Here is a 14,032-nt window from a genome sequence, read left to right as displayed (position 1 = left end):
AATTAAAGGCAAAGAATGATTAAATGTACTTGATTTATGGACTAAAAAATTGAGATGATGATTCAAGGGGAGTGACTTTGAAGGATTCTAGAAATAGGAGTGAGGGAAAAGACACATCCGGCCTGAAGGAATATGAAATGCAGCAGTGCAGAGTATTGGATCAGCAAATGCGTTGTAACAAACTAAAAAATTAGGCCAGTTTCATTCCACTACCTTGTCGATTTTCGCCTTTGAGAATGTGCAATTAAATATGTTTTGATTTGGTCATGAAGACCCAGCTTTTGGAAAATAATTTTTAACTCTTTGATGGGGAAGTTAATAAATATTTAAGTCATCAAACTCAATCCACAGGATTCTAATGTTGGTAGTCCCCACCATTTTATCCATCTCAATTCCCTTACACGGTGAATCGGTCAAAGAGATATCATAAATCCTTCTTCATAGAGCCATTTTTCATTTTCTTATTTTCTTTTTCCCTTCCATTTCACAAAAACGGTGGCACTGAACCCTTTCAGCCCTTTGGGCTTGCGTTTTACACAAGACTTAATGCATAGGGCCACTTTTATCAGTTGTGCATTTACTATATCATACGGATGTTGGATCTAAATAAAAAGGTATTTATACTCTAGATCCTCTCTATGCGCCGCGCCATCTGCTCTCAATTGCTCCACCATTTATAATAAGATTAATAATATCACAAAGAACATAACGTGTTTGATATATTTTTTTTATTTTCATAAATTCTGACATGCAGATCAGAAAATAAACAACCAATAACTCTTACTGAATATACGTTAGTTTTCGTATAGAAAGAAAAAATAGTAATTTGTAATGTAAAATTTTGTATATTTCAAATGGTGTGTACAGTTGTGTATTTACAATTTCATTTCAGCTGACATTGAACAAACCCCTTCTCCATTATGCAGAAGAGATTAAGCATCTGGAGTTTATTTCACGCACATCCTTTCCATCCAAACGAGGATTAGAGTAGCATTTATTGAAGACGTGTTTAAATCATATTCAAAGTCTTTGCCGAAAAAATGACCCAAATGGAACCTTACTGAAGAATTTTATATTAATATACTCCTGATCTGGCTCGTAAACTCTGTGCAGATAGTTTTAATATGCATTGACTAAATGAGCACCGGAAAATATCATCGTGGCTCAATAGTTTAAGTCGTGTTCACAAACCAATAGTTTTACTTCATATATATATATAATCAAATAAATAAATAAAGGTTAAAACTATTGGTCACTTTGAAAAAGGAAAACACTATACCGGTTTCATTTACATAGATATGTATAATCCCCCTCTCCCCGTTAGGATCCAAGCAGAAGCAGAGGTAAGTCATTTGCCTCACTCTGAGTTCTCAAGAATTCCTGGAATCCCATGGAAGGAAAAAATGAGAAAGTTGCTCTTGAAAAGGTATCCCAGCCACATTCTTTAGTCCCTTTACCTTCTATTATCTTTTTCAAAAATGTCCATATCCAATTCACTGTGGATTTATCTGCCAACAGTCGATGTGGCTCCACAATCAGGTCAGCATCTCCAACGTAGTTGTATCGCACTCTAGGTGGTGGATGGTACCACTGCGCTTATCTCTTTAGTTATGAGGCCACATGTATACTGAAATGCCAAGCAATCTTGCTGGCTCTATGTACAATGCTTCACATCTAAACAAAAAGGTTTTACTTGTTGATTATTAATCACATAATATGACCACGCCAAGTTACTAAAATGACGGGTTTAAGTTGTGAGGTGAGCCTGTTAACTTTAAGTACAGTTGGGAGTGCTCAGTCCAAATTCTTTAAAAGTGCTCCTTGTGGAACTCAAATTTTGTTGGACCCTTTTCATTGAACTCGAAGCAGAGTTTGCTCAGTTCTTTGGCCAAAACTGGTGCACCACAATAAAATACCCCTGATCCGAATCATGATAGCCATAATGTCAGTAAAGGGAGAAAATAAAAGGAAGAACGAAAGAATATTTTTGAGATAAGTGTATAAAAGAAGATAAAAAAGTGAGACATATAAATAAAATTTTGTAATATCTAAGACTTACTTGACGTGTTCAAATGATGACATTGAAAAAAGAGGGTTAAAAAGAAAGTCTACCGACTACCAAAGTACGCTTGATTGCGACTAACTAACCTATTCTTCCATTATAGTGCTTGGAGCACATTTTATTGAAAACCTTCTTCCAGTTGGGCCTAGCAAAATGAGTTCGCACCTGGTAGTAGGAATTCAAAGAAGTAAGCGAGGTTTTAAATTTACTCACTCCGATTATGGAATTAAAATGGGGCTAAATGCTAATCATAGCGTATAATACATAAAAACAATGAAACGCATAGCTTACTCTGGTCCCAGAAACAATGTCAACTCCATTTTTGGCATGGTTGAGTGCTTGTACCATGGTGATGAGGGCAGATCTAGCATCCCCTTCCTCGTATACGCTGGTCAAGTAGTTGTGCATCTCAATGACACCCTGAAGTCCATTTAATGTTCAACATTAGACATTGCGAAAAAAACATTATTCATCTTTGTGGCAGGGACAAGGAATACTAAAAGTTCTTCGGGAGGAAGTATAATAAGAAATAAATCTTCTGCAGAAACTAAATACCCTTTGATCAAGCTCTGCTACTTCATTCATGACTCCTTTGAACCAATCAAAAGAGCCTTGCTCTCTTGTAACCCAGTAAAAATAAGCGTTGGTGGTCTTCAGTGTTTTCTTCCGTTTTGGCGCAATTTTATTAAGAGATGGTGAGTCTGTAGTACTCCCAACACTAAGGTCTGAACCTCTACTTATATCAGAGATTGAATCCTGAATAAAAGTAACCCAGATAGTTATATTTCGTGGTCCTAAATTTGCATACAGATGTTCAAAGAATATTCATGAGCATAACAATTTGTATGCGACACATAACACGCCAGAGTTAAGCTATGAATCACATGAATATTAAATACTTTGCTATATTAATGTTCATTAACTAATACTATGACCGCTGGAACTCACCGCCATTTCCTCCATTTTGATGATGTTGTTGAGAAGATCTTTTAGAATGCTGATGAAAGGTGTTGCTCCTATCCCGAGACCGACTAGTAACAAAACATCATATTTTTTATAATCTTGTGCCGGTGCACCGTAAGGTCCATCGATCTTTAACTTCGGCAAACTGCATCAATGGTTAACAAGTTTTGGCTTGGAATCATGTATAAATTATTTGCCCCTACTTCCCCAGGACCAAAAATAAGAAAGCAACAACAGAAAATGGCAAGCGCCACATATACCTTTTCTTAGTGGTTTCATCAGCCCTGAGAAGCCCACTCTTCCCAGACACAGGAGGCTCACAGGCCTCAGAGAACACCCTTTTAAGCTCTTGTGTCCAATCACCCAGTTGCCGAATATGAACACTCAGGTAGTCGTCGCCAGGGGCTGAGGTAATAGAGAACGGATGCCTGACACAAAATATTGCCCCATGTTACTGTTAGAAACAGATACTTGTTGAGTAAAAACTTCACAAGTTTCACTCTGAAACAAAATCGAGACTTCTAAAATAGCTCATAAACTGCAATATTGGTTTAATTTCCCTTCTTTTCTTGTTCAATATGTCTGATCATCAGGGGCAAAAGTACTACCGGTTCGTTCTCTGTTTTATGGATACTAAAAATGCAGAGGAAAGTTCATTTTTCAAACTTCGTATCGTTTTCCATATTTCTTTGTTCAATACAGTACACATGCTACAAACAGTGTCTCAATTATGAAGCATAATGTAAATCGTAAAACCGCTACATGAAACATATTTTTGTTTAAAATTTAAATGCAACTCACCATTCAAACGGAGAAACAGCAGGACACTGCACAAACATGTATTGTCCGCTCTTGTAACGAAATTGAGGAGGCTTAGACATTTGCAATGTGAGAACATTTCCAGGATATATGGCAACCTAAACATTTTCCATTTTTTTTTTTAAAAAGAAAGAGGGAGAAAAAGAAGTTAGCATGCTTTTCAATTTATATTTGACTCTAATTTATATGAAGTTATAGAATTAGAGTAGTTTTTTAGATTTGGAAGTTCCTGGCAGTTTTTAGTTTGCTTTTTATGACTCTAGAGTCTGGATGCTCACAATTAGCCCAGGCCAATTGCACTTAATAGTAGTTGAGACAAGTAATAAAACCATGTTTGTTATGAAGTCGAAACTACATTTAGAGCCTAACTATTGGTTCACTTAATCAGCTAACCTTTCCAAGACGAACTGTATACAGACCAGAACGAAATAGTCTGAGTATTCTTTCGGACGTATAAAGTAAAACTGGAACCGCAAGATACATCCATGTCTGCAAACGGAAACCAGAACGTAAATCACTAATTAAAGGTAAACAAAGCATTTGAAAGATATTCTAAATAATTGAAATATGTATACCGTTTTAAGGTACCATTTATGCACGAGGTAAAGTTTTGTTCCGTGGATTATAAGAAGGACGTATACGATGACAAACAGATGATGTGAATACCAGAAGGCATTGAAGCCAGTGAGCCTACTAAATGGTTTAGGCAGCTTAATGAGATTTCTCCGGAACCATTTGGTTGCAAGTGTAAATGCTATTATCATAAGAATCACCATCAAAATTCCAGTCACACCCTCGACGCCTTTAGCCAGGTCTCCGTAACTGGGTTTAGTATCACCAAATACACCTTTCAAATACGTCTCATAATTGTCTTTAGACGTACTTACAAGTCTTGGAAAATCACAAGCAAGGTGATCTCCGGCATGAAGTATAATACCAATCACAATGGCCCCAGCAATTGTCTGTAAGAATCAGCAAGTAAAACTGGAAGTCATAAGAATCAATAAGTAAAACTGGAAATCATGTACCGAACTATCAGTGAACATAAATTTATTATGCTTCTGATATGTTTTTATTTCTAGCAGATTTATTTATTTATTTATTTATTTTACTTATGCACTTTAACTTTTTATGTACGATCATTACATTTTAAAGATAATTTCACTCTCATTCGTTAAGCCAATATAAGCTTTAATATTATTTCCGTATTAAATTATAAAAATATATGTATCTATTAATTTAAGAAAATTTATGCTACTCGCACAATTTAGTGATTTTGTTTAAATATGAAATATATCTATTGATTTAAATGTGCTTATTAATAAAATATGTTCGTCAGTTATAAAGAATTGAAAATAAATAAAATTGAAATAACATTAAAACGAAAAAGTCATTTTTAATTTAAAATAATAAAAGCAAATTACATTTAAAATAAATGCAATGGAAATACAATTTAAACATATTTAAAATATTTATTTTTTATATGCATTCTTTAACTTATTTTTTATGATAATATTGTGAATTGTTTTCCCTTTATACCTAGGAGGGTAACCGTTAATTTTACACCAGTTATTACATACATTTTTTAAACTTACAATTAGAATGTACCAAAAAAATCTTACAAATAGAAAAAAAAAACAAATATGATGTTTCCATCAAAATATAAACTTGAAATTACAGTTATCTTTTATATATATATATATATATATATATATATGTGTGTGTATGTTATAATCTTTTCTTTCTCTTTCATCTAAAAAAATTAGCATATTTTTAAAGGTGACAAGTTTTTTTAAAAAAAAAATACTCAAGATTTAGTGCGTGTAAATGGTTTAGGGTTTAAGTTTAAGTTTAATTTAAATCAATTAAAATAATTGAGTTTCTTGTTTTTATTTAGAAACCCCATACAATCAAATGGATTTGATTAAATTGAGTTATCAAATTAAATAATTAAAAAATAGTTTCTCTTATTTAACTCTAAGAAAGTTATAATTAACCTTTTTTTAGTGTTTCTTAATTATTATAAATAGCACTACTTATAACAAAGACATATATAATAGTTTTTAAAATTCTAAGATATCAAAATAATAAAATAAAATCATGTTTCAACTCAATGAATGTAATATAAAAATTGAAATATTTATATACAATATTTACAGATTAATATTCATACGATCATTTATATAACATTTTTTGTATGTTTATTTAATTGAGTAGAGTTGACTTTATGTAGTTTAAAGCTCACAAATTAGTTGACTTCAATTTGAATGCATTATCAAACTCTATTCATCCAATGCACTGCGTACCTTGTGAAAGTTTATGTTGTCATCAAAAGGCACAGCATAACCCAGCTTGGTTGTAGACCTGAGCCAAGTTATGGTGTTTCTGCACACGGGCAAGAGTATAAGGGCCATGTTGAATTTTAGAGTCTCAGCCCCACCCTTGGCCGTGGAAAGACAATAACCCATGATATGAAATGCATCTTTCCGCTTGTACTGTATAAACTTCCACGTGAATAGCCCCGTCATTATGCAAACCCACAATGTTAAAACCCAAAGTCTCTTCCAATTCTCTTGCAAATAGTAGATCAATCTGCGGCTCATTCTACGTATTGGACTTTTCTTCCTTAACCCCTGTAGGTTCTGGCTCAGAGCTTGGCTTGTGTAACTTAGAGCTTGACTGTAGTTGAGATACGTGTCCTTTTGTAAAAGAAGCGTCTCCAGTTGCCATAGCTGCAATGACATAGTGACCATCCAAAATGCCGTAAAACAATCAAAAGTTGAATCGTGTAGAGATATTTCAGCATGACAGCAGCATACATAAGCATAACAAGAGGAACAGAAGGCATCACGCGTGGACACGTCATGAATAAACCCCACTAATTAATATATTTTCTGTGGTGAGTCTATGAGTAACTGGCGAAAAAGCAGAAAGGCAACTTGGGAACTGAAGCATATGAAAAATGTACCTCAGAAAAACCACTCGGCATGAATATGATTCAGTCTCAATAATGCTGTTAGCCAGGGAGATAAGATAACCCCTCTCCGCTCTTTCGCCCACGATACAAATCAGCAAAGGCTAATAGCATTGATCCTTTTTTAATTTACCCCCCTTACCGCGTTACTTTAGCTCACCGTTGAGAAAGGAATGACAGAAAAATAAATTTGCTCTATGAAAATAATACTCCTTTTTTGTGTGTGAATAGAAAGAATTATACTCTTTCTACAACATTTTTACGACAGTGTTTTTACCTTTTATCTCTCTCCGTTATTTCACATCTGCATCTTTTCTCTTCCCAGTCTTTGCCTTTGTCAATACAATTATTATGAGATAGATACTTAAGTGGAAATATGTGAATAGTACTCTAGCTAGAATCAGCATGAATAACTACAATCCCATCCACTCGTTGGATTTTCCATATTTACTAAAATCTCTGAATACATACCAGCACTACCGAAAACTATAATGAATATCTTCTAAACAAGCTTATATTGGCCTAAGAAGTAAAGAGGTCATTGTAATAATGTATTAAGGAACTGAGTTATTGGAGATAATGGCTTAGTTATGTCACGTATTAAGGAACAAAGTGGTCTCCAATTAAGTTTACTGTTAAATTTGTTGACACGGTAAAAGGATGAAGAAATGAGATTGCACGTTGAGTGCATCCTATTAATCTAATACTAATAATGGGTTTTTCCTAAATGTCGGGTGATTTTGCTAATTCACAATTTAGCTCATCTGTTGAATAATGGGCACAAACCTATGTAAGACGGCTAAACAAACAAGCATGGTTTAAAAAATGTGTAAAGGTATTTGTTTTTATAAACATCCAATATTTTATTAATTAAAACTTAAAACTTATTCTATTTAATATATTTTAAAGATACTCGATAATTAAAAACCTATTTGATTCTAAAATTTAAGAGCTGTTTGATTTGAGATTTTATTTTATTTTTTTGCTTATAATTGCAAAAATTGTTATCATATCATTTTTTTTATTTCTATTTTTAATTAAGAAGTTATTATATTTGGAATTGCGAGAGCAATTGTTCCCGTAATATGTCGAGGAAAACCTTACATTTCAAGGAAAGGAAAAACTTGTGTTTTCTATTTTAGTAGTTTTATGGAAATTATATAAAACAATAATGTAAACCATAAACCAAGTCTGAGTAATATACTAAGACTGCCATTATTTTAATCACTTAATTTGAGTAATGAATTATTCCCGTTTATCATGCAATAAATACGCTATCAATAATCATTTGTTTTTATGAAAAAAATAATGAGCACACTATTTTGACTCTATGTATGCATGTGTTGATAGAACTAGAATATACTTATAATGGAATATAGAAAGATTTCCCACCTCGATGTAGCCAAGTCCTTCGGGGTCTAACTCTTCCATGATTAGAGCTGCATATTCTTCGGCCTGTTCCTTCAATCTGGACAACCTATTTGCAGAAGCGCTTAACATGATGATCTGTAATCAATAGTTGCGACACGAATAGGTTAATAAAAAATTTAATGCAAAAACTTTTGAGTTTTGACTTAACATTTCGTGTAAGAAAACAATCAATATTGGGGACAAAAGAAAAAACTTTAACTTAAAATGACAACTATGCCCCCACCAACTCCACTGAAAACGTCTTCATTATAAATTCCAAGAATTTGGTAAAATAAGAAAAACGAAAGCGCCATATGTGTGACAAAAGCCGAAAAAGTAAGACATAGTTCACTAACTCTTGAATATGCACCAACTAATTAATATTACGTTCTAGAACATAGGAAACGTTATAAGTAAGAACATTGAATATTGGAAGCAGTTAATTTAGTAACCATTAAATTAAGTTCAACCAATCCAGCCTAATGTTGATTTATTAAACCCCAAGTGGACACCATATGTAAGCAACGTACTACGTCCACAATATGAAGAAGAACAACACATTAATTAAAAAACGATATTAAAATAAAATTTCAGTTGTAAACAAATATGAAAGATTTAGTTTCAGTTTGGATTTCGGAATATAAAACTAAAGTCTTCTATACCTCTTTCACTTCTTCTTCTGTGATTCTCCCATCCTCGTTCTTGTCCACCCTGTAAATTTTACCAAGATATATTTTAAAATACAAAGCACGTAATGATCATAATTGCATTACAACTTACAAGCAAAGAAATCATCAACGCTTTGACGGACATTTAAATATTAAATCAAATATGCAGTGACATTTAACAATGCTGTGCTTAATTTGTCATTAGGTGTCGTGGGCATAATTAAATAACGGAAAGTAAACAGAGGAAGATTATTTATCACTAATTAATTAAACAGAGGAGCATCAATTACTACAATGATGACCGAATAATTACATGTCGAAGAAGATCTGAAGCCGGGAATCGAAACTCTGATCAGTAATTTGCGACCAGAATTCAAACAGCTCTTCCTTGTTGATATTGTCAACTTTCAACCTTCGTTTACGACTCAGAGCATCAAACAGTTCCAGAGCGAATTCCTTCGAATCCTTCATACCTACAGAGATAAAAAAAAAAAAAACATACAACACCCTGAGTTAACAAAAACCAAAAAGAAAAAGCAGTTGCGACAGGAAGAAAGAGTATTCATGCAAAACATAAAACATCGAAACAAGCAATGAAAATTCAATGCAATAAAACAGGGAGGGTTGGGAAAACTCTGTAGAATAAACTAATCAAAAGATTTAAACAAACAATGCGAGATTCGAAAAAAGAAACAGACCTATGCATTGCGCAAAATCGGCCCGATTGAGAAATCCATCCTTAGAGATTCTATCGAAGCTGTTCTGCACCTCGTTCCACGCATCAACACCATTCGATTTGCTACTGATAAATTTCAGACCGCGAAGCGCTTTGTGCGCACCGGAGCGCGTGCGATCAAGCTGCGCGCGTTGCCTCCTGAGAGCACGAGCGGCCAGCGCCGTTTCGAATCCACCTCCGGCGCCGTTATGCCCCGAGGAAGACGAGAGCGCGCGCGAAGCCTGGCTATGGCTCCACGAGAACCGCCGCAGCTCCGATTTTAGCTCCTGCGAGAACTGCCTCGCCTTCGCCACCGCCTCCGCCTTCAGCTCCTGAGAGAACTGCCGGAAGCCGCGCGACGAGCTCCGCCGCATAGTCGGCGACCGCGATACCGACGCCGGAGTCTCGTATCCGCTCCCAGCGACGCCGTCGTCGATGTTAATAACCGAGGCTGGCTCGACGCTCCGAAGAACGATGGTATCATCATCTTGAAGATCAAGCGTAACCTCCACGAACTCCTCCACGGCAGAGCTGGAATCAGTTCCCGGCGAAGTTCCGGCGCTGACAGTGGCTCTTCCGGGAACAGTGTCGGACGCCCATCGGCGCTCGTGCCTCGGAACAGCACTCATTGATAAGAGAAAATGGCAGGAAGAAATGTAGCGATGGGAGATTAAGTATGTTCGAAAGGAAAGGGAAGGTAAATCGGTTATGCAATGCAATTAGTGTTGCGTGGCTAAAGTGGAGCAGTGGTTGAGCAAAGTTGTTTTGGAAATTGGATTATGGTAAGTTGAGTTTGGAATAGGAAAGAGAGACGAAGAGGAATAACGCGTTGATAATATATGAGACAAGGACGTGAACGCGTGAATGCGAAGAAAGAAAAGAAGGGGGGTTTTGCAGGAGAGAAGAATAGGATGTATTGTATTTGTTAATGGGGGGGACCTATATAATGGAAGGGATTAAGAAGAGGAACAGAAATTGATGGAATGTTTCTAAAGTATGGTAAAATAATTATACGCAAGAAAATAAGAGTGTGTTGTTGGGTTTTTATATTAGTATGGGTGTGGGTTGAGAGAAGAGGTGTAAGGGCTCTGTATGAGCACTATAAGATGTTGGGTTTGATTTCTTTGTTTAATGGTTGTGTTTGTGTGACTTGGTTTTAAGGGTTGAGAAGAAGTAGAGGGAGAGTGTGTGCAAGTGACCTTGTGCTGCTGGGTTGGAAAACGAAAGGGAATATCTCTATTTTACGCTAGTGGGACCTCTTATTACAGAGGTTTTTAGGCGACGGCAGATATCACTTTTGTCAACTCAACCCACTATCCTTTCTTTTTAACTCTTCCTCTCAATTTACTACATACATTTTCTTATTATACTCTCATTTTTTATCTTCAAATTTAATCCATACACATGCATACACCTACATCATCTGAGAACGGCTCCACTTTGCTAAATAAATATAACAATGGAACGTAGTCAACTGTCATAATCTCTCTTTCTCTTTCTTTTTTCCATCACACATTTCTTCAAGCTTATTTCCATTACAACATATTTAACCATTTAATCAATTCATCAATTATTCCATTTATTTTAAACTATAAACCTTGCTATAGTATACTTTACTTTTTAAATATACCATTCATAGCATTTACATTTATTTTAGTATTTATTTTTATAATAAACACTTTGTTATATATTAAAAATATCGTAAAATTGTAATAACACTAAATTACAACTGTCTTGTAATAATATAAAACTCATATTTTTAAGCATTAAAACCTTGTGTGATTGAGCAATGTTACATCTGAAACATTTCACTACAATTTTTAATACCGTAATAAAATCGCCAACACGTGTATAAAATAACTACATACTTTTAGGATTCGCCACATAAATTGATGTCATTAATAAGTAACCTTATAGATATATGATCAAAGTTTAAATATGGAGATCTCGAAAAGTGTATTAAGTATGTTACATGCAATAAATGTGACGAGACTTCAATAAAGATGCTTTCATGTAAGACATTAGAGAGAAAGAGAGATGAAGCTGCAATTGTTAAGTGTAAATAAATTAAGTGTGGAACAAATATAAATACGATATAATGATAAAGTTAAAAGAAAAAATGAAAAAAGATTATAATAACTTCAACTCTTTTTTCATTAATAAATTAGATAATATAAGATTTATTTTTTGAGTTTGTAATAAAGAATAAGAAAACTTGTAAATTTAACTCTTATCACTCACTGCCAATTAACATTATCGATAAAAAGAAATATAAATTAAGGTATGTGTTACATAGGAATGTGTAGTTCTAATATATTCTGATGATATAAGAATTACAAAAGAATTTATAGATTTAGGGTAAACAAATCTCAAAGTTGAAGAACATCATTAAAAAATGTTATTCTTTTATTTTGATTTATATTTATGTGAATATTTTTCAACATAATTCAAACATAAGAATGATGAGAGTATTAATTATATGGAACATTTAGAAGAAAACATATTTGTTTTAGAAACTGAAGTTACGTAGTTATTTTGAAGAAAAAAAAGTTGTACAATTGTTGTTTTTTTTAATCGATGGAGAATTTTACTTAATATTTAACATTCTGTAATTTATTAACATGCCTATCTTTTCGTTGAAATGCATGTGATGTTACAATATGTTTGACATGTAAAATAAAATTAACATAATTAAATCTATTTATTTATTTTTTAAATTTGAAGATTAAACTGTATTAAAAAATTTAAAAAAATCTCATTTCGTATTAAAATTTAAAAACTCAATACATATTTAGCTTCTAATTTTAAAATATTTAAAATAATGCTGTTTAAAATATTTATATTAATAATAATATTTTATTTCATCTTCTTCTTCCTAGCTTCAGTCAAACGGTTGTGTTCTCTCAACGCACATCTCATCATAAGTTGACCTCAGGCATGGAGATGGGCGATAGTTACAATGCGAAATAAAACAAAATAAAAAATAAAAGGAAAAACGTAACAGTATGTTGCATTTGAGCATTTTTTTTTGCGATACATTATTTATCTTCTCTTTCTATAAGAACAACACGAGGAAATCACTTTTTTTGTTGCTTTCGTGCGCAACTCTTGTAGTAGGTAGTGGTGTACTTTTTCACATACATTAATTGAGAACTAAACTTGTGTTAAAAGACATCTAAAAAGGATTATACTTTCAATTCCTATTCTCTCTAAAACTATAACCATCATCCTATTATTAGTGTTTCAACAATTTTAATTAGTAACTTATTTTTTGAAATGTGATGTTAAAGAATTATTACGAAGATAGTCATAAAATTTTAAATGTAATTACAATAATGTTTAACAAAACTAAATGAATAAGTTTTAAGTTAACATGATGACCGTTACGAAGTTTTGTATATGACAAACTGCAGAAAACACCTTTTGCGCAAAGGTTAAACCATAAACGCCAAATGTAATACTAGCTAAAAGTATTTTTGTAGTAAGTATTAGCTAACAAAGTTTTAGGTACCAATAAATTACTGTCTAAATTAGTTTTTAATTTAAGACTAAAAAATAATTTAACATCAATAATAATAGTTTCGGTAGTGTTGAGATCCCTAACCCAAAACATTCAAAGTTGTCTACTCCATAATTCAGTTGCGCTAATCTCTCTTTTCTCCAGTCGCGAGAGAGAGTGCACAGAAGACACACTGACGCGCTCAAGTTAGTAAGGCTTAATAATGTTTAATCAACATGATCCGTTGAGTCCATTGACTTGACGGATATCCATACAGTACAATAATAAATAATAATGTTAAAGTTAATTTATACTTTAATTCACAAATCAATTATAATTTTTTATTTATAATAGAAACTATTTTAAATTTAACTTTTTTTAGTTTATATAATAGTATTTAATTTAGTCGATGACTAATTATTTTGATTTCCAAAATTAATTTTTATTTAATAATTATTTTATAATGATATTTTATGAATAATAAGGTATTACAGATTACTTTTTTACTTAATTAACCTGAAATTCATCATTGGAACAAAATTTTCTGACTTAAAGTGTGACTTAACAAAAATTTAGATTAATGTGAGTATTTATTTAGACAATATTAAAATAAAATGATAATTATTACATTGAAAGAACATAAAATTAAAAGAATTCCTAATTAAAATGGAGAAATGAATAAAGTACTTATATTAGTTACATCCTTCAAAGAATAGTATCCTAACTTGAACTTCAAAGACGTCTAATCAAGTGAATCAATTTTCGAAAACTACAAACAAAGCTTTTTTTTGATGTAATTAATAATCAATAGTGAATGAAAAATTCAATTTTAAAACTCCGCAACTATAATTTAAAATTGAAACATTTAATAAGTGCTCTTATATTGTAATTGAAATCACCCGTATTAATGGGTAAAAGAGCT

At 32.9% G+C, this 14,032-nt stretch overlaps 1 protein-coding gene across 1 annotated transcript; it reads right to left on the bottom strand.

Annotated features, from left to right (window-relative positions):
- Positions 1–1,180: 1,180 nt before the first annotated feature.
- On the bottom strand, positions 1,181–10,699 carry LOC108347516 (respiratory burst oxidase homolog protein A). The gene is made up of 14 exons (XM_017586803.2): positions 9,595–10,699; positions 9,210–9,369; positions 8,891–8,939; positions 8,211–8,324; positions 6,151–6,576; positions 4,420–4,806; positions 4,238–4,333; positions 3,827–3,942; positions 3,286–3,453; positions 3,011–3,170; positions 2,618–2,818; positions 2,354–2,482; positions 2,149–2,227; positions 1,181–1,918 (listed from the first exon to the last, which is right to left on the bottom strand). The coding sequence occupies exons 1-14, from the start codon at positions 10,238–10,240 to the stop codon at positions 1,809–1,811; spliced, it is 2,841 nt and encodes a 946-aa protein (XP_017442292.1). The 5' UTR covers positions 10,241–10,699; the 3' UTR covers positions 1,181–1,808.
- Between the last annotated feature and the right edge of the window lie 3,333 nt (positions 10,700–14,032).

This window comes from Vigna angularis, chromosome 1 (genome assembly GCF_016808095.1).
Source record: "Vigna angularis cultivar LongXiaoDou No.4 chromosome 1, ASM1680809v1, whole genome shotgun sequence".
In the NCBI taxonomy this organism is placed as follows: domain Eukaryota; kingdom Viridiplantae; phylum Streptophyta; class Magnoliopsida; order Fabales; family Fabaceae; genus Vigna; species Vigna angularis.
The sequence above is the reverse complement of the archived record's forward strand: the minus strand, read 5'-3'. Positions and strand labels throughout refer to the sequence as shown.